Source organism: Takifugu rubripes, chromosome 7 (genome assembly GCF_901000725.2).
Source record: "Takifugu rubripes chromosome 7, fTakRub1.2, whole genome shotgun sequence".
NCBI classification, from domain to species: Eukaryota; Metazoa; Chordata; class Actinopteri; order Tetraodontiformes; family Tetraodontidae; genus Takifugu; species Takifugu rubripes.
The window spans coordinates 13,492,282-13,512,264 of NC_042291.1; the positions used below are offsets into that span (position 1 = coordinate 13,492,282).

General features: G+C 44.5%; 1 protein-coding gene across 1 annotated transcript; it reads left to right on the forward strand.

The window, feature by feature from the left end:
• The first annotated feature begins 61 nt into the window (after positions 1-61).
• On the forward strand, positions 62-18,168 carry LOC101074705 (probable assembly chaperone of rpl4). Its single transcript, XM_003966163.3, has 11 exons — positions 62-260; positions 402-511; positions 621-767; positions 889-1,035; positions 2,285-2,394; positions 2,501-2,624; positions 3,969-4,058; positions 4,597-4,665; positions 8,391-8,444; positions 12,308-12,460; positions 17,699-18,168. Exons 1-11 carry the CDS (start codon positions 194-196, stop codon positions 17,870-17,872), a joined length of 1,245 nt encoding a protein of 414 aa, XP_003966212.2. The 5' UTR covers positions 62-193; the 3' UTR covers positions 17,873-18,168.
• Positions 18,169-19,983: the final 1,815 nt, after the last annotated feature.

Below are 19,983 nucleotides of genomic sequence, written 5' to 3' on the forward strand. Positions count from 1 at the left end.
TTAAAAAAAAGAATGTGATATTAAACCAGAGATCTTTTGTCCGTTATCGCTCTCCGTAGAATACGTCTGTCACGGCACCGAGCATGCGCATTGGCGTTCGTCATTATTGCTTTCCACGCGTTAGTTCGATTTTGACTACTGGAAAGTCTGTTAAAGGAGAAGAATCTCACGTTTAAGATTATATTTTAGCGGAATGGGAGGACAAGCAAAAGGAAAAAAGAAAAATAAACCGAAAAGAAAAGACAACCGCCCAAACCGGGGTAATTCAGGGGTTCATTTTTAAATTTACTCTCAGGATGTAACGTCAACCTCTCAGTCAGGAGTTAACACAATGTTGCTTGAGTAGAACATATGGCTTCTATTCATTTTCTGTACAAATATTAACTTGTTTTTCTTTTAAGATGCAGGGATTGTTGGGTTGACACCACAGGAAAGAATGAAAGTAAGAATGCATGAAAAGGCTAAAAAGAAGACGTCTGAGAAGTACTCAGTTCAACAACTACTAGAAAAGGTGACAGCGATTAGAGAGCCACAGCAACAAAATTAGCTGTAATTGTAGAGTGTTTGTGATGAATTGCCTTGTTTCTAATGAGCTGCATGGATTGATACTCCCTGTGCAGACAGAGGAATGCATAGATACCTTTGATTTTGAGATGGCCAGTCTCTTCTGCCAACGAGCCCTGGATATAGAGTCCAACAACCTTCAAGCTCTCGACATGCTGGGACACATATACTCAGAACTTGGAAACACGCATAAAGCCAAAGAAATATCCTTTGCTTTTGGTTGCAACTTATTTGTCTAAATTATTCAAAGACATTCATTTTTTTCTTTTGGCTATGCTATTTGGATGCATTTATGGATTTATCCTCCTTGACATTGCAGTTTACGTTTTTCTGCATGCTGTGGCGTTGAGTCCAGATGTTGGTCACAGCAAATACATGTACCTTGGACAGATTCACACAGGCCAGGAGGCTGTGGACTTCTACACCAGAGGGATAGAGGTCCTGCTCTCAGCTTTGAATCAACAGATGACAGTGAGTAACCGGTGCTCACTCCATCGGCGTTGTGTTGTGAAGGATGGATTCAGATTCAGATTCAGATCCTTTATTGACCGGAAACTTATATCTTAATACCAGAAATAAGCGACATACAGTGCTGCTTCAAAGTTTGTGAACCCTCCAGACATGGTCACTGTCTTTGGGGAAAAAAAACCCACATTAAAATACTCTTATTACACTTATATCCAAATCCCACTTGGAAAACACACCTTCCAAAAAGAGAGTTTCATCATTTATTTCAGCAAAGGTGGTTGATTCTTTTTTTTTTTTGGGATACTTAAACAACTCCTACTAAACAAATAGATGCAATTGATAAACGTGCATCTGCCAAAGGTGTTCATATACTCTCAAGCAGCGCTGTATTTTATTTTTTCCTTCAGCTAAGCTAAGCTAAGTTTTCCCCTTATGATGTTAAGAAAACCTTTGTGGCATTTGAGATATTTGATTTGATTAATTAAGTTAATCTGTCTTATCTGTGTTAAGATACATATTCTCTAGGGCTAAACAGAGATATACAGTGTCTAAGAAAGATTTCTGTATGTCTGTCCGTCCGTCCGTCCGTCTGTGAAATTAAATGATAACAATACTATGATTTCAGTACGCTGGTACTGAAATACAACCAATACAACCACCACAAAATAAGTACACACATTTATTTTTTATAGGCTAGAACCATTGAATATTAACATTCACTTAAATATTTATATTTATAACAATCTAGACGACTTGATAATCTTTTTATTGTATTAAAAGTATTTGTCCGTTCTTCCACTTATTTAAACTTTTATAACAAAGACAAAACAGAAAACCAAATAGATTTGAAATCTCATCAACTAAAATGCTCTTTTATTAATATATAAATATATGCTATATAAACAACATCTTAATATACTATTGTTTTAAAAGACTATAATCCAAGATGTGGTACTACAATTATGATTATATTTGCAGCTTTTAGCTGTGTTTAAAGGAATCGGTGACGGAAGTTTGGCAGATGACTTTCTTACCACATTCTGTGCTGACCTAAAACAGAAACATCGAGTAGATGTTTCAGTTACCAGAATCTTCATTTTAAATACACCTTTCAAATAAAAGCCATGTCATGCTCATCGTGCATAAATGTGTTGGGCTCCTGCAGACATCTGGACTGTGCATTGCTGTTGACTCTATTGTGTTTTAAGTGTGTGTGCGTGTTAATTACAGCCGGCCTGTTGTTTCTACCCAGACTCAGGCCGGAGCTGCTGCAGCACCACAGGACGACCCTGAGCTCCCCACAGTGAAGGACGTTTGTGTTGCCTACTGTTCACTTGCTGAGATTTACTTGTCTGACCTTTGGTACGGCAGCATGGATGCTCAACGCAATTGGATTTTTATTTTTATTTTTGCACTGTGTTGAAACTTGTATGTGTTTTGCTTTGGTTTTGTATTGGTTTTCCTCTAGCATGGAGGAGGGAGCAGCAGACAAGTGCAGAGAGTTCATTGAGAGAGCGTTACAGCATCAGAGCGACAATCCCGAGGCACTTCAGCTCATGGCCAGTTACCTGTTCAGCACAGAGAGAAATCAGGTCAGCGCGTGCGTGCTCACACACACACACACACACACACACACACACACACACACACACACACACAGAGTAAAAATGAATTATCCCATATTAAAAAAGAAATATGCTGAGCTACTTTATCCTGAGAAAATTGAATCGGACGTCGTTAATCACGGCATTGACATATATTATGCATTTATGCTGACAGGTCAGGAGAGAAATGTTAATTACTTGCCTGATCATTGAGGTCATATAGTACACATGCACTTTAATACTGCTTTTATCAGCATTCTTCTTAAGGGAACTATGGGTGAACAAAAAAATCAGAGTTATTTGATGTGGATTGTTGCCTGCTGACTTTCGCCCTTGTGTGCTGCTATAGCAGGCGACCTTCTGCAGCAATTCACAGAGTGGAAGACGTAGAAACAGAAGAGTGATGCTTACAAAAGATCTCAACAAAATCTTTTTCAACTGTGCATGAAGGGATCTGAGAGATTTTTGTGCAAAACACTGAGATCACGTGCTTCTTCACAAAGTGTGCAGGCCTCTCAACATTGAGTCTGTGAAGCTGTGACAGCTGGGGGTCTCACATCTCATCACTCAGAAGTCCAAATGCTGTCTTTTAGCAACAAATAATGGACTGTTATCACGGACAGCAAACTGGGTAATGGACTCTGTTATGTTCAACTCTGAACATTTTTCTTGCTACTCCAGCAAAGTTCAGTCCAGATGCTTTATCAATTTACTCGTGTCAAAAGAAATCGTTTTCACCCTTCCTTCCTGATAAGTTGGGTGAGCACACGTTTTAGGTGGCTTTTGGCCTTCATTTATCACCACACATCTTTGCACAGCTGACAGGACTCCTTCACTTGCTTACCTCTGTGCTGAGTTACTGCTGTTGTAAAGGCGGCGGTGTTGCACCGGAATGATTTTATGATCACAAGGGAGAGTACACATGCAGTATTAATTGGTTAACTGATGCTGGTAACAGTGTTGGTGTAGCCTTAATGTCGAGATCCTTTCATTGCTACTTTTGTTAGCTGGAAGATGTGGGGAAAAACAGACACTTCAAAAAACACTTTCAGTTTATATTTGAAATGAAATGGAGCCATTTATCAAGTGTATGTGTGCACAGGGATCATGCACCAATACCAATGTGCAGGAAATTATTCTTGACAGGTGTAACTATCTTTAAGGTGTAATACCAGCTGTGCGCTGTAGGGGTCAGGCTCGCTTCAATCATAGTGGCTAGTATCCAGCAAATTTATTGTGGAGTCCTTTGATTTAATAGACACCCCAACTTAAAATGAAAGCCACATGCACATCTGCAGCAGAGAAATCACACTTGAATCTTGGTGTTTTTAGGAGGGCAAAGAGTACCTGTTGAAGAGTGTGGAAGTGTGGCTTCCTGTCCAGAAGCAGGATGCAGCCTCCAGCACAGACGAGGACACGCAGGTGAGTTAGAGCAGTGCTGTGGCAAACTGGGCTTCCTGAGATCCACTTCTTAGGAGGAGTTCTCAGCTCTTTCCCCTGATGGGATTGTTACAGTCTTCTTTGCAGCAAGCGCAAACATAAGCTCACCAGAAGAGATAAAAGAAAAGAAGAAAAGAGCTAATAAAAGGAGGTACTAAGAAAAAACCAAAAGGCAAAAGCAAACGGCAAAGATGTAAACCGTGTTTGTATTCTGTGTGAAGAAAGTGAAAAACAGACAAAACTAAATGTTTTTGAAAGTAGTTGGGTCATTACCTCAGGGAATTTGAAAAAGCTGCATTGTGAACAACAACTAGCAGTATATGTTTTCATTCAGATGCAAATATGAGATGGCCTGGGGTGATGATTTGACTTTTCTCCTCAGTAGCAGGCAGATCTGAACACAGCCTGTCAAACCTGAGCTGCGATTAACAGCCGCACAGATTCCAAATGTTAACATCTGACAATTTTAGAACTATATTCTCACACACAACATAGCTTCTTCCTTTCCTTTCTTCCCCAGAGCAACTTCCCTCCATACGAATCCCGCATCACGACCGCCAAGCTCCTCATTGAGGCCGCGGAATACCAGGTAACGTTTGGGTGCGTCTGGGTGAATTTTTCTTTCTAGTGAATAACAATTGTGGTTGGCGGGCCGGGGTCGCTGTTTATTCCCGGAGTTTAGCATCAATAATTAAAGAGTGGTATTTACTGAGAAGGACAGGGGTACCGGGTGCAAAGGCGAGGGGAGGAGGGATGTGAAGGAGGGGAAAAAAAGCTTAATTCTGATGGATGCCTGTATCGGGTGTGATAAAATTTCTCCTATTTACCATTCGAATGTCCCTGATTTTACTGTTTTCATCAGTTCATCACTGAGCTGTGTAGTGTGCTTTTTATGATTGCTGCCACCGTTTTTTGACGCGATGACAGAATCTGTAGTAATTTTGGCTGGTTTTTGGCTGGCAGCTATTACCAGCAGGAAAACAAAAGTAGAGTCCCCCCTACCACACACACATCCCGTTTCTAACGCAGCCCTCTGCGGCTATGTGCCGCTGCGCCCGTGCGATGGCCTGTCTGGTGCATCAGTGAAATGACAAAGTTTTGCTCTACGGTTTCTGACACGTCATTTGTCTTCATCCTCGTCTCGCTGCCGTCAGTTCCAAAACACACACTGCGCACTTTTAAGTGTTTTTTTTCCCCCCTCTCAAAAATCATGAATATTTTGCTATAGTGTTTGGTCGACACGAGCTGGGTCGTAGCTGCGTCCCGTCACCAGCTGTACTGTCTGAACCGAATGTGAAAGAGGAGCTGAAGAACCTGTTTTGTGCACCCCGGTCTCTCTAGCAAGAACGAAAGGAACTCTATCCCATCCCTACACCTCTTAAACACACACTCCAGAAATATATTTGCTGTAGGAAAGAAAGTGCGGCAAGCTTTCCACCTTCAATTTGTACACTCGTGTTTTTGAAGGTTGCCGCTGCAGAGACGGTCTATATTCTTGCCATTCAGTGTTCTGTTCGGCTCAAACAAATCCAGATCTGAGCCGTAAAGGTGAAGGATTCAGAAGCAGTGTTTCTAGCGCCCGAGGTGTGATTTATCCCTGTTGTTGGCAGCATATTAACAGTAGCAGAAAGATTGAAAAGTTCGTTCACAAAGAGGCACTCAGACTCCCCGCATGAATCCATGACATTAATTATGCCGCATGTGAGCTTTTACAGCTAAAACGTGTGGCGACAGTGGCACGTGATGTTGCTGCATTGTGCCTTTTTTGTGAATAAATGAGCACTAAAACCAGTGGCAACTAATTTATTCTTGAAAACATAATTTTTGTGACAGATGCTTTCCCCCATTTGTCCTCCGCCTCCGAAACACACAGATCTGTGACACTTAATTTGGAAGGAAATGAAAGTCAATTTTCAATTAAAGGCCCGTTTGATTGTTTTGGAAGAGAAACACGTTAATGTGTGCCAAATGAGTTTGCAATTTCCGTAACTGTAATGCAAATTGAGTGGAATGGCGGGGGTACTTGAAAGCAGCGTAACAGAGATAATGGGGAAAGTATTCTTGTCCTTTAGGAGTTGCTGTTTTTGAGCGGTTTCATTACGGTTGAATCAATTCATTAATGTTTTCATTTGATTACTTCTGGCTGTGTGAAAATACTCTAAAATGAAAAGGTGTGCTGCTTTTCTTTGAATTGTCAATACAATTTGGAATATGTGTTACCCTCTGTCAGTGGTTATTTCTCTCATATTCCATCACACACAGTTAGTCAAGTCCTGACAGTCATCAACCAGTTATTACAGAAACATTCAGAATATATGGAGGTATATATGAGGGTAATTACTGACAGTATCTGATAATGAAATGGAATTTTACTGTTGCCGTGACATCATCAGCAATCCCCCCGTCGTCAATAATTCACTGACAACACAGCAGACAGACTGACGGACAGACAGATGCCTCCTCTGGCAGCCATTAAGGTGTCTGAGCAACACGGCTGTCATGGCAGCCGGTGATTGCTTATTTGCTGCTGTCACATTTTGTCTGCTGTCAAGTTGTCCGCCAAAGATTTCCTTCATTCAGAGGAAATCGCGAAGAAGCGCTCCTTCTTCTCTGCAACGTTGCGGTTTATCGCTAACATCCTTGGGATTTGCTTGTGTGTGTGAACGTGTGTGTGTGTTTTTGAACGGCTGTCTGTGTGGTGATACGCCAGTGCCCTCACTTGTAAGTGATTTGTCTTTCTCCTGTCTCTGCTGTGCACTCTGGTAAAATGATTCTGTTAAATAAAATTGCCTGGAAATCTCTCTCTCCCTCTCTCTGCCCCCCCCCCCCAACACACTCTCTCTGGCCATTATAAACGAGTTCCTCCCCTGAGTGCTGCATCCCCCCCTCATACAGGTCTTGAAATAAAGAGGGCAGCATGTACAAACTGTGCGTCCCTTTTGTGCACTGTTGTTTAGTTACTTTCCTTCCAACATCCCGTCCAATTTTCCTCATTTTTCTCCTCTATATTGCCCCCTCTCTTCCCCTTATCTCCTCAGGAATATTAATCTTGTTGTTGTTTAGAGCGTGAAGCAGCTTTAGACTCTCTGAATCTTTAATCACTCGCCCCGGGGTTGACCAGTGTAGTTAGGAAGAAGTATGGTTGGAGATGATCTAATGGTTTGTTGCACACTTATCCCGACTCCTGGATATCTCCGATTCTATTTTGGTCTCACCAAAACGGCCGACGCTCTCACTTGTTTTAATAAGCAGGCGGACCTTTACTCTTATCTCTCCCGTCTCCAACTGCTGTGTCTGCTTGTTTCACATTGGTGTGATTAAGTGAAAGTCAAGTGGATCATTTTTACGCTGGGCATGACTCCTTTCCACATCACCTGGGATTAGCGCCTTTTTCCAATTGTGTATTTTTAATTAGCCATTCATTAAATAAGGACACTCGGTTCTCGGTTAATAATTGATTCAGCAATCAATCAGCTTCATCCTTGGAATGTCTAAGTTGCCCACTCTTAACCAGGTGGACCAGAATCCTGGTACCTCAATCTGCACGACTCTATATAGCTGTTAGTCTGGGTCGAATATGAGCAGGACCAGGAATATTTTATAAAACTCTACAGCTCTAATAAGACTGCTCACTGTGTGTGTGTGTGTTCGTGTTCATTCACACACACATACCAGGACACATATGTCTTTTATTTTTGCCCTTCACCATGGGTGAATGGCTAACAGTTGCCTCCAACCTGAAGTTGAAAAAAAATCAATATATCATCTAGAGGCACAAGCGCGCACACACCCACACACACACAAACACACCAAAACCACAAGGAGAAAAGCACGATAAACATACAGGCTCACCTTGTGTGCTGCCTGTAATAGAAACGTCCCACAAAAACTGACCCAGACGGTGACACGTTATGAAAAAGGTCACTGAGAATGAGGCAGAAACTGTTTTTGTCACATCAGCCCTGGTCACAGGGTGTGTGCGTGTCTGTGGGGACCTGCGGGGACCTGTGGGGACCTGCGGGGGCCTGCGGAGCAACGGTGACAGTGAATACAGCACATAGTTAATTCTAGTAAATGGATTAAAGGGCCTATCGAACCAGCGAGCGTGTGATTAGCACTGGAGAGCGAGTCTATCGATGGCTGCATCTGTTGCCTTGTTGCTATCGACTCCGCTGTGCATGTGATTCTGACCTTACAGACACTTATCTGACCGTCTAATCACTCTGATTGATCCAACAGCTCTGATGTCAGTTTGATTTTATAAATCCTTGTCTCTCTGCCACCTCCCGTATCCCTCTCCTCCCTCCCTATTAGATGGCCGTGGACGTGTTGGAGGGCCTTCTAGAAGAGGATGATGAGGTCGTTCAGGTAAGCAGAGATTTTCTTTTATGCCAGTTTCTTTGTAACTGTCAGGAGCAGAAAGAAAACCTCACATCATCACTGCCTATAACAAGGCCACCTAGACAGAGCAACAGTATAGTTGAAATGTTTTCATTTTTATCATTTGTGGATTTTCATTGTATCGGAACGCAGATCTGAGGAAGGCTTCAAACACCTCCTGCTGCGCTGAAGGTTTGTGGCCTTCGTTGCTCTGAATTAGATGCTCTCAGAGTTGGCACCGCGGCCAGTCTGAGCAATCTGGGGAAAAGGGATTTGGTGGGAGATGGGACCGAGAACCATTGGCTCCAGAGACCCTGCGTGCAGATGGAGAACATTTACACTGTAAAACAGTGCAGCATTGTACCGAGACAGAGCAACCTTTCTGTTCCAAATCATGATGTCAGTGTGCAGCGTGCAGCTGTTACAAGCTGTGGTTACAGCTGAGAAGGTTTTTAGTGTTGTAGAAAGATTCTGTCCTTAACTTCCTGATGGTGTCTCGACTCGGGACTGGTACTGTTGTTGTTGCATCGACAGCGGTTGCCTTGACAATATTAAAGAAAAGAAGAAGGCAAAGGACGAGAGTTCATCTGCAAAATGCGCGGCAAAGGCCACGTATAAGGCAATTCTGGGAGAGGAGTTTGAGCGTGGGCCAGCTCATCTGTTGATTCAACATGCCAGACTTCACCCTACAACATTTCATGATCTATGAGATGCTTTTTTGCCTCCTGTTGCACCAGACTTGTCCTGCCCTCAGGAGCTGGTGCCTAAACAGAAGCCATATGCCATAAATGAACGAAAGGATTAATGCGTTTCCCAGATGTGCCAGAGGCCTTTGAAATTGCTGAATGTATTTTTTTAAAGCACCATTTTCGGTCCATTTATACAGCATTGCCATTTCTCTTAGATAATTGCTCATGTGACTGCGTCAGGTAAATGCCAAAAAAAGGTGGTTCCAACGCGCTTTTGCAATATATTTCTAAATCGATATGTCTGAAATTCCTCCTCATGAAAGTGTGGCAACCTTTTAGGGATATTTGAGAGGTTTTTTGAAATTCAGGTGTTTCCATTACCAGTTATTTTTTGCACTATTTAGGTTTTCTCCATTTCAAAATGCAATGGAAACCCAGCAAGTGAACACACACACTAGCCATCGTTATTCCATTTGTACCAATCAGTTTTTTTCCCCACTCCATAAAGGACTTCTACGCTCTCTGCTGTTCCATTACCTCTCTCCACGCCTCGCTCGCTCTCATCACTCGCTTATTAGCAAACGGCAGTATTTTCTGTGCTTTGGCACAAACCCCTGAGCTGTCACTGCGTCCACATCTCCTCCGTTAGCGGCGGAGGAACAGAAGGTGCGCCACTGAGAGTCACAGCGGCATCTCTCTGTCTTACACCCTGCGCCCCCACGGGCTCAGCCCGCCCCTCCGCCCCCTCCCCACAGTGCCCGAGCTGACAGATTGAGAGCAGTCATCAGGGGGGTGAACATTTAAACTTTGCTGGAGAGATGCACAGCTGTGACACTCCATTCTGAATGGGCCCGCAGCCAGTTCTGCATAGATGCAGCCACCAGTCCCGATGGCCAGAGAGGGTTTCGTCGGCTCACATCACACACATTGCTGGAGTCACACAAGTGTGTCGGAGCCATCACACTCTTTCCCCTTTGTCCCGCTCGCTTAGTTATTTCCTCCTGTTAGAGGGAAGTTGTGAGCACTCGCCTCCGCCTCCATTACTCTTGTCTCTCTTAAAGTTGGAACCTTATAAAACGTTAAGCCTGCGCAAACAACTGCGGCGGCTCCTTGCAATTCTCGGTTCAAAGGTATTCTGTTCACTCTTGATGCTTTTGTTCTTCCTTCAGCAGCACCGTATGGGAAGGGAGATGTGTCTTCCCTTTTAAATAACAATAGCGCCGGTGATTTGATTGACAGACGCAGCCTTTATTTGATTGTGTGTGGGAAAGGAGCGATTTCTTTTTCCCTTTTCTGAAGTTCTTAATGAGCTAAAAGTTGACCATCTGTAACAAAGTCTCCTGCTCTGCTCGCGCGGGCTTTTCTTCTCCTTTGTGGAGACGTTGAAGTTTATAAAAAAAGTAGCCTAATATCCACACAAACACGTCCCTAACTTTGCATTCACTTACTGTATTTTGGTGAAGAACCTGTCATGCTGTCGGTTCTGCAACGTTACTGCATTTAGCTGGCGCTGCTGTGCCTCTGATAAGTATGTCTGCAGGGTGTAGCCTCCCACTCAGCATGCGGGGCGGCAGTTCTGATTCCAGCGTGGCATGCATTGATGTGTTTGTTAGCTAAATGGTTGATTTGGCAGAGGTGCGGGTCCCCGCTGCCTCTGCCCTCGATGAATAATGAATAAAGCTAATATTTGTGTCTTGGTGCTTGTAGAATAGTGGGTGGGTGATCTTTGGCCTCAGATGAGAGGAACGCACAAACACACACGCACACCTCAGAGTTCACAAAGTAGAGCTTGATTGTGTTTATGGGTGGGAAAGCAAGCGTAGCACCATGTATTTGATTATGTAGGCGAGAAATGCATGATTACAAGGAGGGAAAACCAAGTGTGTGTCTTTGAAGGTGCCTATTTATCAGTAAATATGCAACAATCGCTATTTGAGCTCCAGGAAAAATGATTGTTTTAAAATGAGATGGCAAACAAAGGTTGCGTTTTTAGAAATTCTGAAAATCTGATTACTGTACTAGGGGGATTCGTACTCGACGTGCGTCCGTCTGCCTCTGAAGAATGTGACAACGTTCACTCACACGGCAGCAAAACCTGAGCTTAAGTGCAACAGTAGTTCAGTTAGTTATTCTCAGTTAGCTTCCCAGAAGGTTTTTGTATCAGTGGCGACACATATTGGCCAGTATGTACATACGAGACAGCATTTTAGGTTTCAGGGATGGGGAATACGTGTTTAAATCTTTTTTTCAAGTGATTCAGAGAGCAGCATTGCCCATCATCACTGCTTCCTCCCACTTGTGGAAGCCATATTTATCCGGATCCTCTGATTCGCCCACAGGTGTGAATGTGAGTCTATATGGTTGTCGGTCCCTACAGTTTATTAATGGTGTTTCGGTTGACAGAAATAGCAGGTTCCACTCTGACGTACATATGTTAACACAAGCCAAGAGCTGCTAAAGTCACCTGATTGCAGGAAGGAGCCGCACACAGGCAGGAAGTGAAGGTGGCTGCCGTGCAGATGGCTGATAAGCAGATGGCGTTGACTGATGTACACAGACTCCAGAGTTAAGCGGTCATCTGAAGCTGTTTTCCCTATCCTTGTCGTAATCACCACACTATGTGGGACAAATCCCTTTGAGCCCCCCGAGACTTTTGCGAAGCATCTCAAACAGGCTGAGTAATGATGAATGTCTGCACTTCAGTCACATCTTGTTTTGAAATCTTCTGCGCTGTTGCTTATAGAACCATGACAACAAGGGCCGTTGCTTTGTCAGGATGATTGTGTTGTATATCTCATCGCCATGACGACCTGGCTGCTCAACCAGGGGAGCAGATAATGATGTTCAAATAGTTCTTGTTTAGTAACTATGTCGGAAGCTTAGAGACATAGTTTAATTTTTTTTAGCGATAAAACAATATCCATCTCATTAAAAACAGCTATATATTCACTTATATGCATGTATTTGAGAGAGAGAGAGAGAGAGAGAGAGAGCGTTTATGTGTGAGAACAATAATGTCAAATGGAAATGTAGGATTTCATGCAAAGACACTCCAACAGAGTAACAGATATGTTTCCCTTCTCACGGCTCAGTAACTTACATCCTGTCTGTCTGGATCCCCCCCCTCCATCACCAATCACTCTCCTGTCTTGTCACTCTCAGGTGTGGTATCTCTCCGGCTGGGTTTGCTACCTTCAGCTGGAAAAACTACCAGAGCAGCAAGGAGGACAGGAAAGACCCAGGAGCGAGGAGGAAGAGGAAGAGCGGCGGGCGCTGAAGGAGGCTGCCAGGTCGTACCTGACCAACGCTAAGAAGGTATTTCACAGAAAATTAGACTTGGGGCCATTTGAGGTTGGGATATAGACTTTTAAACCAGCTGCTGCTTCCTGCAAAGTGATATAATTGTGTCCATTTTCGAAGTCATTTCCTCCAATCCTCACCACGCTTTGTTTTTGTTGAAAACATCTTTATGTCAGAGTTCTGCACATAACCTCCTCTCTCCTGCATTTGCACAAACATACAGACACACACACACCCCCACATGCAGAGCGATATTTCTCTTCATTCACTCATTCTGTCTAACAGCAGCTCTTCTATAGAGCTTTGAATCATGTGAGACTAAAATCCAATATGCTTGTAAATCAGACGGCAGCGACTGATAGATGACACACACACACCCACACCCACACACACACACACCCCTCCTCTCCTATGTGTTTTTCCCCCTTCTATGTCACTTCTTACTGTCCCCTACACCCGAAATAGGCTTTGAGCTAGCAAAACAATGCATTTTAAGGCGATTTAAAGATAAGAATAGTGCTTGATCCACTTATAAAAGAAGCAGGTGCATCAGAAAAGAAGAATTCAAAAATTGTTCATTTGTTGATGGGAATATGTTAAAAAGGCGAATGGCTGGTTACAGGGGTGGGGCAAGTGAATCAGTTGGTGCAGAACAATGAAAAACCTGAAAAGGTGAGTCTGAACAGAGAGGAAACAGCTTGCTGGCACTTCATTACTACATGAGAATGCACACCAAAGATGTTTAAACCATTAAAAGTTAAATCTTCTCCACAAATGGGAACGTGTCCTAGATGAGAGTCAGGACCAAAGACTATTAACAACAACAGGGTCTTCCCTCTATAAATAACAAACCGGTTTCAAATCTTGATAAGTTTCAAGATTTTCCATCTTGTACCTAATTTAAAGAGAGATTTCCCTTAAAGCGGAAACCACAGGGTGAGCGATGGCCATCGACCTTTTCTGTGTAAAACTCGGACTGTCATGAAACGTCCCCCATCCATATCAAAGCTTCTGCATCTGAGCATCCCAGTTAATTATTAATGATGAGTCAGTCTGCTAGATAAAATAGGCTCCAACATGGAAATGAGACCTCAAAACCCACCGGCTTGTTTTGGCACCAGCACATTCTCTGCATACGTTATGAATTGTGTGTTTTCCTGAGAGTGCACCACAGCACGCAGCTGCGCCTTATGTTCAAGCGTGCATGTGAAGTGGGTCCGTATGCCAACTTCCCCATCCAGCAGTTATTCGGTAATAAATGTTTCTATTATCCCTCTCATCTGTGAGCGATAGTCTCGCTTCTGCTGTCTTTGTTTCTCTGGCTCGGTCTCTCTCTCCTGCACAAACACACCCAAAGACAAACACACACACATTGCCTTCAACCGCAATGCTCTAAAAAGGCAAGATAAACAATAATGGATGGGTTAAGGATGGGACAGAAGTGTGGAAGAGGAGCGTGAGTGAGCAAATGAAAGAAGAGGTGAGGAATGGAACAGATTGGATGTGGAGTGTGTGTCTGTTGTGCGTGTGGTTGTGTGGTGAAGGTGGGGGGGGGCAGGCGGAATAGGGCAGCCGGTGAATAGCGAGGGCAAAATCGATAGCAAACCGGACGTGAAATGGAATTTGAGTCTCGGGCACATAAGGTGTGATTGAGGAAGGATGCGGCGTGTATGCACAGAGGAGAGCGTTCCGCGCGTGTGTGTGTGTGTGTGTGTGGGCCTCACGGTGCACAAAGACAGCGGTGGCAACCGGAGGTCAAAAGCTTTTCTTTCCTGATTGGTCTGAACGGATATCCCAGGAGTGCAGCCGGCATCTCGGGGTTGGACCGAGGTGCTTGTCATGTAATTTTAATGCCTTTTTCCTTCCAAGGATGTGACTGGGGGACTGCAGTGTTAAGTTGCGTGCAGGTGTGTGTGTGTGTGTGTGTCTGGTCTGGCCTCTCAAGTCGTTCCCGTTCAAGACGCTGCCAGGTTTAACCTCCGCCAGGCAAGAAATACGAGTGTGTGACGGAGCGAGCTGGAGCTCTAGAAGCAGCTGCGTTGAAACAAATGGAATGAATTATTGCTTTCTGGCTAATGAAGAAATGTACAGTAGAGGCGCCACAGCGAGAAGCCCAGAGCAGGGCGAGATGCCAGACATTCATATGGATGCGAGCCTGAATATGAGATAAAGACGAATCCATCTGCCTGACTGGAAGGTCAAATGGATAAACTCTGCAGATGCATGAAAACGAGCGCTAAAGCAGGACAAGAAGGGGATTTCGAGAAGCACAGATGTGGAGGGGAAAGGGTGAACGGTGATTGAAATGATTATGCTCTCGCCACGTAATCAGCATGTCTTTATTCGGGCTGTAGAGGTGTTTTAAAAGCAAATTTCGACAACGAAATGCAGGAGAAGGCAGCTATTTTCTACAGGAATGGAGCATTAGTGTTTATGACCCTACTTATTACACTCAGCAACAGTATTCTTTACAAAATAAGTAAGTAGTAGTGAAATATTAAGTATGTGGTCACAGGTGGATTATTCCTTGTGTCGATGGAGCCTTGTTAACGGTGCCACGAGGGTGAAATATTTCGGCAGCTGGTGGTAATTTAGCCACACCAGGTGCGTGTTTAAAGCCACACGATGATTCAGATTGTCTTGCGTTTGGGACCCCGCGATGGAGTAGGAGACCCCGAGAGCAAATCCCGTCAACGCACCTTCACCGCCCGTCTCCGCAGCCGTTGTGGAGCGTGGAGCTTTCAGCAGAGGCGCGGAGCTGGAAGGGAGAAAAGTTGTACGTGGCGTTCTCTCGCTCCCGCTCTCAGCAGGTCTCTGAGCCATGGAAGCGAGAAGAGAAAGCACAGACGGTTGCAAATAAGAGGAGCCTTTTCCTTTTTTTCCCCCCTGATTTCTTTAGGGTTTTTTTTGCGCCCCGGCGCTGCTGATCTCAGCAGTGTTTGGTGAAGAATGTGTAAAGAATAGCTGCTGTTTGTTTTGCTACAATGATGCCGTCGCTCCGTCGTGAATGATCTTCTTGTGCAGACACATCCTGTTATTGATTCATGACGGCTCTATGAAATCCTTTAGATGGCTGTTTTTAAGCTGTAAACACTTAACTTATCAGTGATTTTAATGGTTCTGGTTAATTACTGCTCTGTTTTTCATACAATCATGTGCTTGTTTTCTGAGTTCTCTGTGTTGGGGGTGGGGGGGCTGGAAGGACACTTGGAGCCAGGGAGGACTCTCGTGATCTTGTGTCTTCTGCTCAGGCGTTTACCCTTCCGCTGCCCTCAAGTTCCCCTCCTTAGGGAAGAGCAGCTGACCGATCTGCATAAAAACCGCTGTGAGGATTCAAGTGAGATAGATGCAGGCTGATGTGCTGCAGCACGCCATAAGAGTCGGGGAGCTTCCTCTGCCTTTTCTACCGCAGAGGCAAAGGTAAAGAGGCAGGTTTAGGCTTGTCATACAGCGAGGGTCATTTAATCCTTTTTTTATTCTTCAGTTTGCAGAAGCTCAATAGTAACTGACCAGAGGAACCCCATTATGGACCATGGATACAGTCGGATCAATCAGTTGCTTAAGTTCTCACCTCAAAAAGAAGCAATAGGAAACATCCAGCTATGAGGATGTGTGATACTTAAAGCTTTAGTCATCAAACCCCACTCACGTACAGTATCTCCTCATTTGTCGCCGTCTGAGGTTTGAACACTTTTTTGGGATTATCATCACTGACTTTAGCTTTAAAATAGCTATCAGCACTTCCATTGCTGTACTATAAAATCAGGGCTTCATAACGAAGTGCAGGATTATTCCTGACGAGAGTGCTTGATAATGCTTAAGGTTAACAGTTTGTTGTAGAATGAGGCCAAACACTGCATATCTTTACAGAGCAGGAGGTGTGGACGGGCTCCTATAGGCAGCTGTGAGGCTGCAGACATTAAAGTCATTTCTGATGTGCACATCATTAGCAGGCAGCTTTTCAGAGATGCTCTTTTGAACTATTTATGAAAGGATTTTTCTTTTCTTTTTTTAAAGCTTCCATCACTGATTTGACTATGCATGCCAATCACCATCACATTTACAGCAGCCCTCTGTAGGAAATCTCATGTGCATTTATTATCCGTCTGGGGCGAAGAGTCTCCCGAAACCAAACCCAACTTTCATTCACCGTTTGTGGCGGATAAACATCTGCAGGCGTTTCACCCTGACATTGGCGGAATGAAAATCAGTCTTTTTGTTTGTTTGTTTTTCCCCCACGAGTGCGTGACACTAGAAGGAGACTGAGAGAGACTGCTTCCCTCTCTCTTTTTCCATCACACGCACACACACAAACACACACGCACACACACACACACACACCCCCAAATGAGTTCTCCTGGGAGTGTTGGTGTCCTGAGCGGACGTGTTGTTGCGTGGGGACCAGTCCTGGGGCACAGCAGCCATACACACACTCCTCTGATGACACTTGACTGCGTGTGTGTGAGTGTGTGTTGATGGGAGCTCAATAATTAATTAAAAATAAAGATCATATAACTTTTTCCCACTTGCGCCTCCTTTCCTCTTGTATGCTTTCTTGAAAGAAAGGCGTGAATGTGAATTGCTTTATCATTGGCTGCTACTCCCATTGTCCTTACGGGAAGTGGGACTAATTTTAGCGCCAGGTTCCACTATGAACTCAGTAATTTCACACAAGTGGAGTGTGTTACCAAGACAAATCTGTTCCTGCTTGTGGTGCATAAATGTACATGAATGCATTTATCTATCTTGCGCTGCCGTATGTTCTATTTCACAGACACGGTCTGTTTACCCACACGGACGTGCGTCCCGCTCGCGCGTGTTTACACGCATGTTGGCAGAGCAGAAGATAAATGTTCCTTTTGTCCGCCGTGCTCCCGACCACGGTATCAAATGTGCTGATTTGCCAAATGAAAGATAAAAATTGTTTACCAGCGCTTTGCAAGCCGTGACCGCCATGCTGAGTGGATGCAGCAGCTGGCGGATATTTCAAACAGCCCCCAGCCCCCCCCCAGCACTTAGTGACTAAAAACATCCAAGGTTGGGATGTTGCAGTTATCAGCCATCAAGTGACAAATTTTCTATCCAATAATTAACTACCTTCCTCCTCACCGTCTCTCTCTCTCTCTCTCTCTCTCTTTCTCTGCTTCTTTCTTGTGCTCTCTCTATCTCTCTCTTTGTCTCTCTCTCTTTCTCTGCATCTTTCTTGTGCTCTCTCTCTCTCTCTCTCTCTCTCGCTCTCTCTCTCCCTCTTAGTTGTACAATAAGCTGCGTTGCGACGACCAGCCAATGATGGAGCACATGGAGCAGCTGCTTGGCGAGCTCGGAGGGGAAACGGAGGGCGAGGAAGGAGAAGCAGCGTTGGAGGAAGAGTTTGACCCTTCCAGCGACGAGGAAGAGGACGATGCCGACACAGCCATGGAGCACTGACCCAAAGCCTCCATCTCGTCCTCCTGTCTCAGCTGTCTCCATTATGGCTCTGATGAACTTAAATGCCCCGCTTCTTCAGAGACACTCTTCTACTCCCCATTTATCGAAAAAAGAGTGGCATTAAAAGCTGCAGTCAATCAGTCAGTTTCAGTGAGTTCAATGTTTTTCAAGAACTAAGTGCATACTTGAATAGTTCTTCCTTTAATGTCCTTGATGCTGATGAATGAAATACATTTTAGAGTTTTATTTCTTAGCAGCAAAAACAAACAGACCATTAAATGCCTTTATCATCTTGTGAACGCCCACATATTGATTCCTGCAGGCACTTCTACACACATCCAAACGACAATTTACAGATGGCACATCCCATAAATCACTTAAGCCACTTCGATTTGCGTGTAGAGTCTCTTCATCCAAAATGCAACCGTCTCCAGATAAGCAGCTAAAGCTCGGCGCTAACTTGGCATTTAATGGTTCTAATAACCCGAGTATGTGTGCCATTTAAATGTTGTTTCGGAATTTCCCCCACACACACACACTTTTTAACTCATTGTACTCCGAAAGACAAGACAAAAGAGGGACTTTGACATTCTCTTGCACCGCGCACTTCTCTCTTCCTCTGCCTGACTGTTCAAAGCATCTGGCTCCAAAGTCTTTCACTGAGCAGAAACAAGCGGTTCTGACTTCTCCTTTCTGAGCCATTTTCTACATTGCAGCCTTTTCAAACTCTCACAAAAGGTCATGAAGCACAATAATGGTGCTTAAAACCAGGTGAAAAGCCTTGATGGAAACGGGCACATTGTGATTATATTTGCTAAAGCTCCATCTGTTTTTCTTAAATCTCGTTTCATTCGATCGGCTGGATCTGTTCTGTTGGGTTATATTTCATTGCACAGACACTGTTGCATGTAACAGCGCCTTTCCAACGCCTGGTAAGCAAATTGGACCTCGGGCATCTGGAGCTGCACGGCTCCTTTTGAAGAATTTCATAACTGGTAAATGGGAACAAAATCTCCGATCCTGTATCCGATAGTCATGTGGCTGCTGGCTGAGGGGTCTGATTGGAAGGAGGGGTTTCCAGGGTGCCTAAAGGGAGTGTTTAAAAAAAAAAAAGCATCCATGTTTCCTGCTGTAGTTGATGTATTTGTGGGGACCGAACCCAGCTAACCCAGATGTGCTTGTCCTGTTTATATTTCAGCACCATAATGCACCAGGTGACTACCCGCAGGGATGCTGTCATCAAGCGTTCGGATCTCTAATTAAAATGGGCTGCGGTGTGCACCTCTGTGTCCGCGCATGTGTGTGTGTGTCGTGCTGCTCATCTGCAGTGTGTGATTAATGACTCCAGGGATGAGCGAACATCGAGGGTCAGCCCTTTCTGCTTATTCAGATCCGACCTACTATGAGTGGACGCGAACCCCCGGGCGATCTTAAAAATCCTTGTCCGTTCTCTCCCCTGCACCGCGGCGTCACCGCTGCGGGAACATTTACGCCTGCTCGTAGCGAGCACTTTTTAAGACAAGGGCGCGTTCAGTCACCGAGAAAGGATGTTCTCGTGTCAGCCTCAACGCAGCGCTGAGAACAACTGAAAGGCCTCCCAAAAAAAGCACAAAAGCACTAAACCTTGGACGAAAATGGAACCGCAGCACAGATTTTCATCTTCTTTCACCTTCTCCCTGCTGCAATGGAGCCTTTGTGCCCTTCAGAACCGCCTCAATTCTTCAGAGCGCAGCTTCAGAAAGATGAAGGAAACATTCGGTTCATTTGTTTGGTTGGCATCGCTCAGATTTTTGGCCCGAACTAAAATTATTAGGATGCTACAAAGTTTGGCGGCAGCTGAAGCCGCTTCAGTGGAGTGAACTAATAGGAAACAACAGTTTATGCGTAGAAAAGCTGCGGCAGACACCATCATTGTTCTCCGTTTTCTTACTTAACTGAGAGGAGGGGCACCTAGAGTGGTCTGCTGCTGCCCACCGTCGTACCTCCGGCCTCGCCGTGTAAAAAGCGGTTATTTGAATTACACTTCTGACCTCTACACCAACTATTTCTCCAAAGAAAAACTTCTCTCTTTAAAGCCGGTTTGCTTGAATCCACGGACGCCTCGGCGGTGC

Coding starts and splice junctions, on each gene's coding strand:
- LOC101074705 (XM_003966163.3), top strand. CDS start 194: ATGGGAGGACAAGCAAAAGGAAAAAAGAAAAATAAACCGAAAAGAAAA. Junction 8,445..12,307: donor AGGATGATGAGGTCGTTCAG/GTAAGCAGAGAT, acceptor TGTCACTCTCAG/GTGTGGTATCTCTCCGGCTG. Junction 12,461..17,698: donor ACCTGACCAACGCTAAGAAG/GTATTTCACAGA, acceptor TCTCCCTCTTAG/TTGTACAATAAGCTGCGTTG.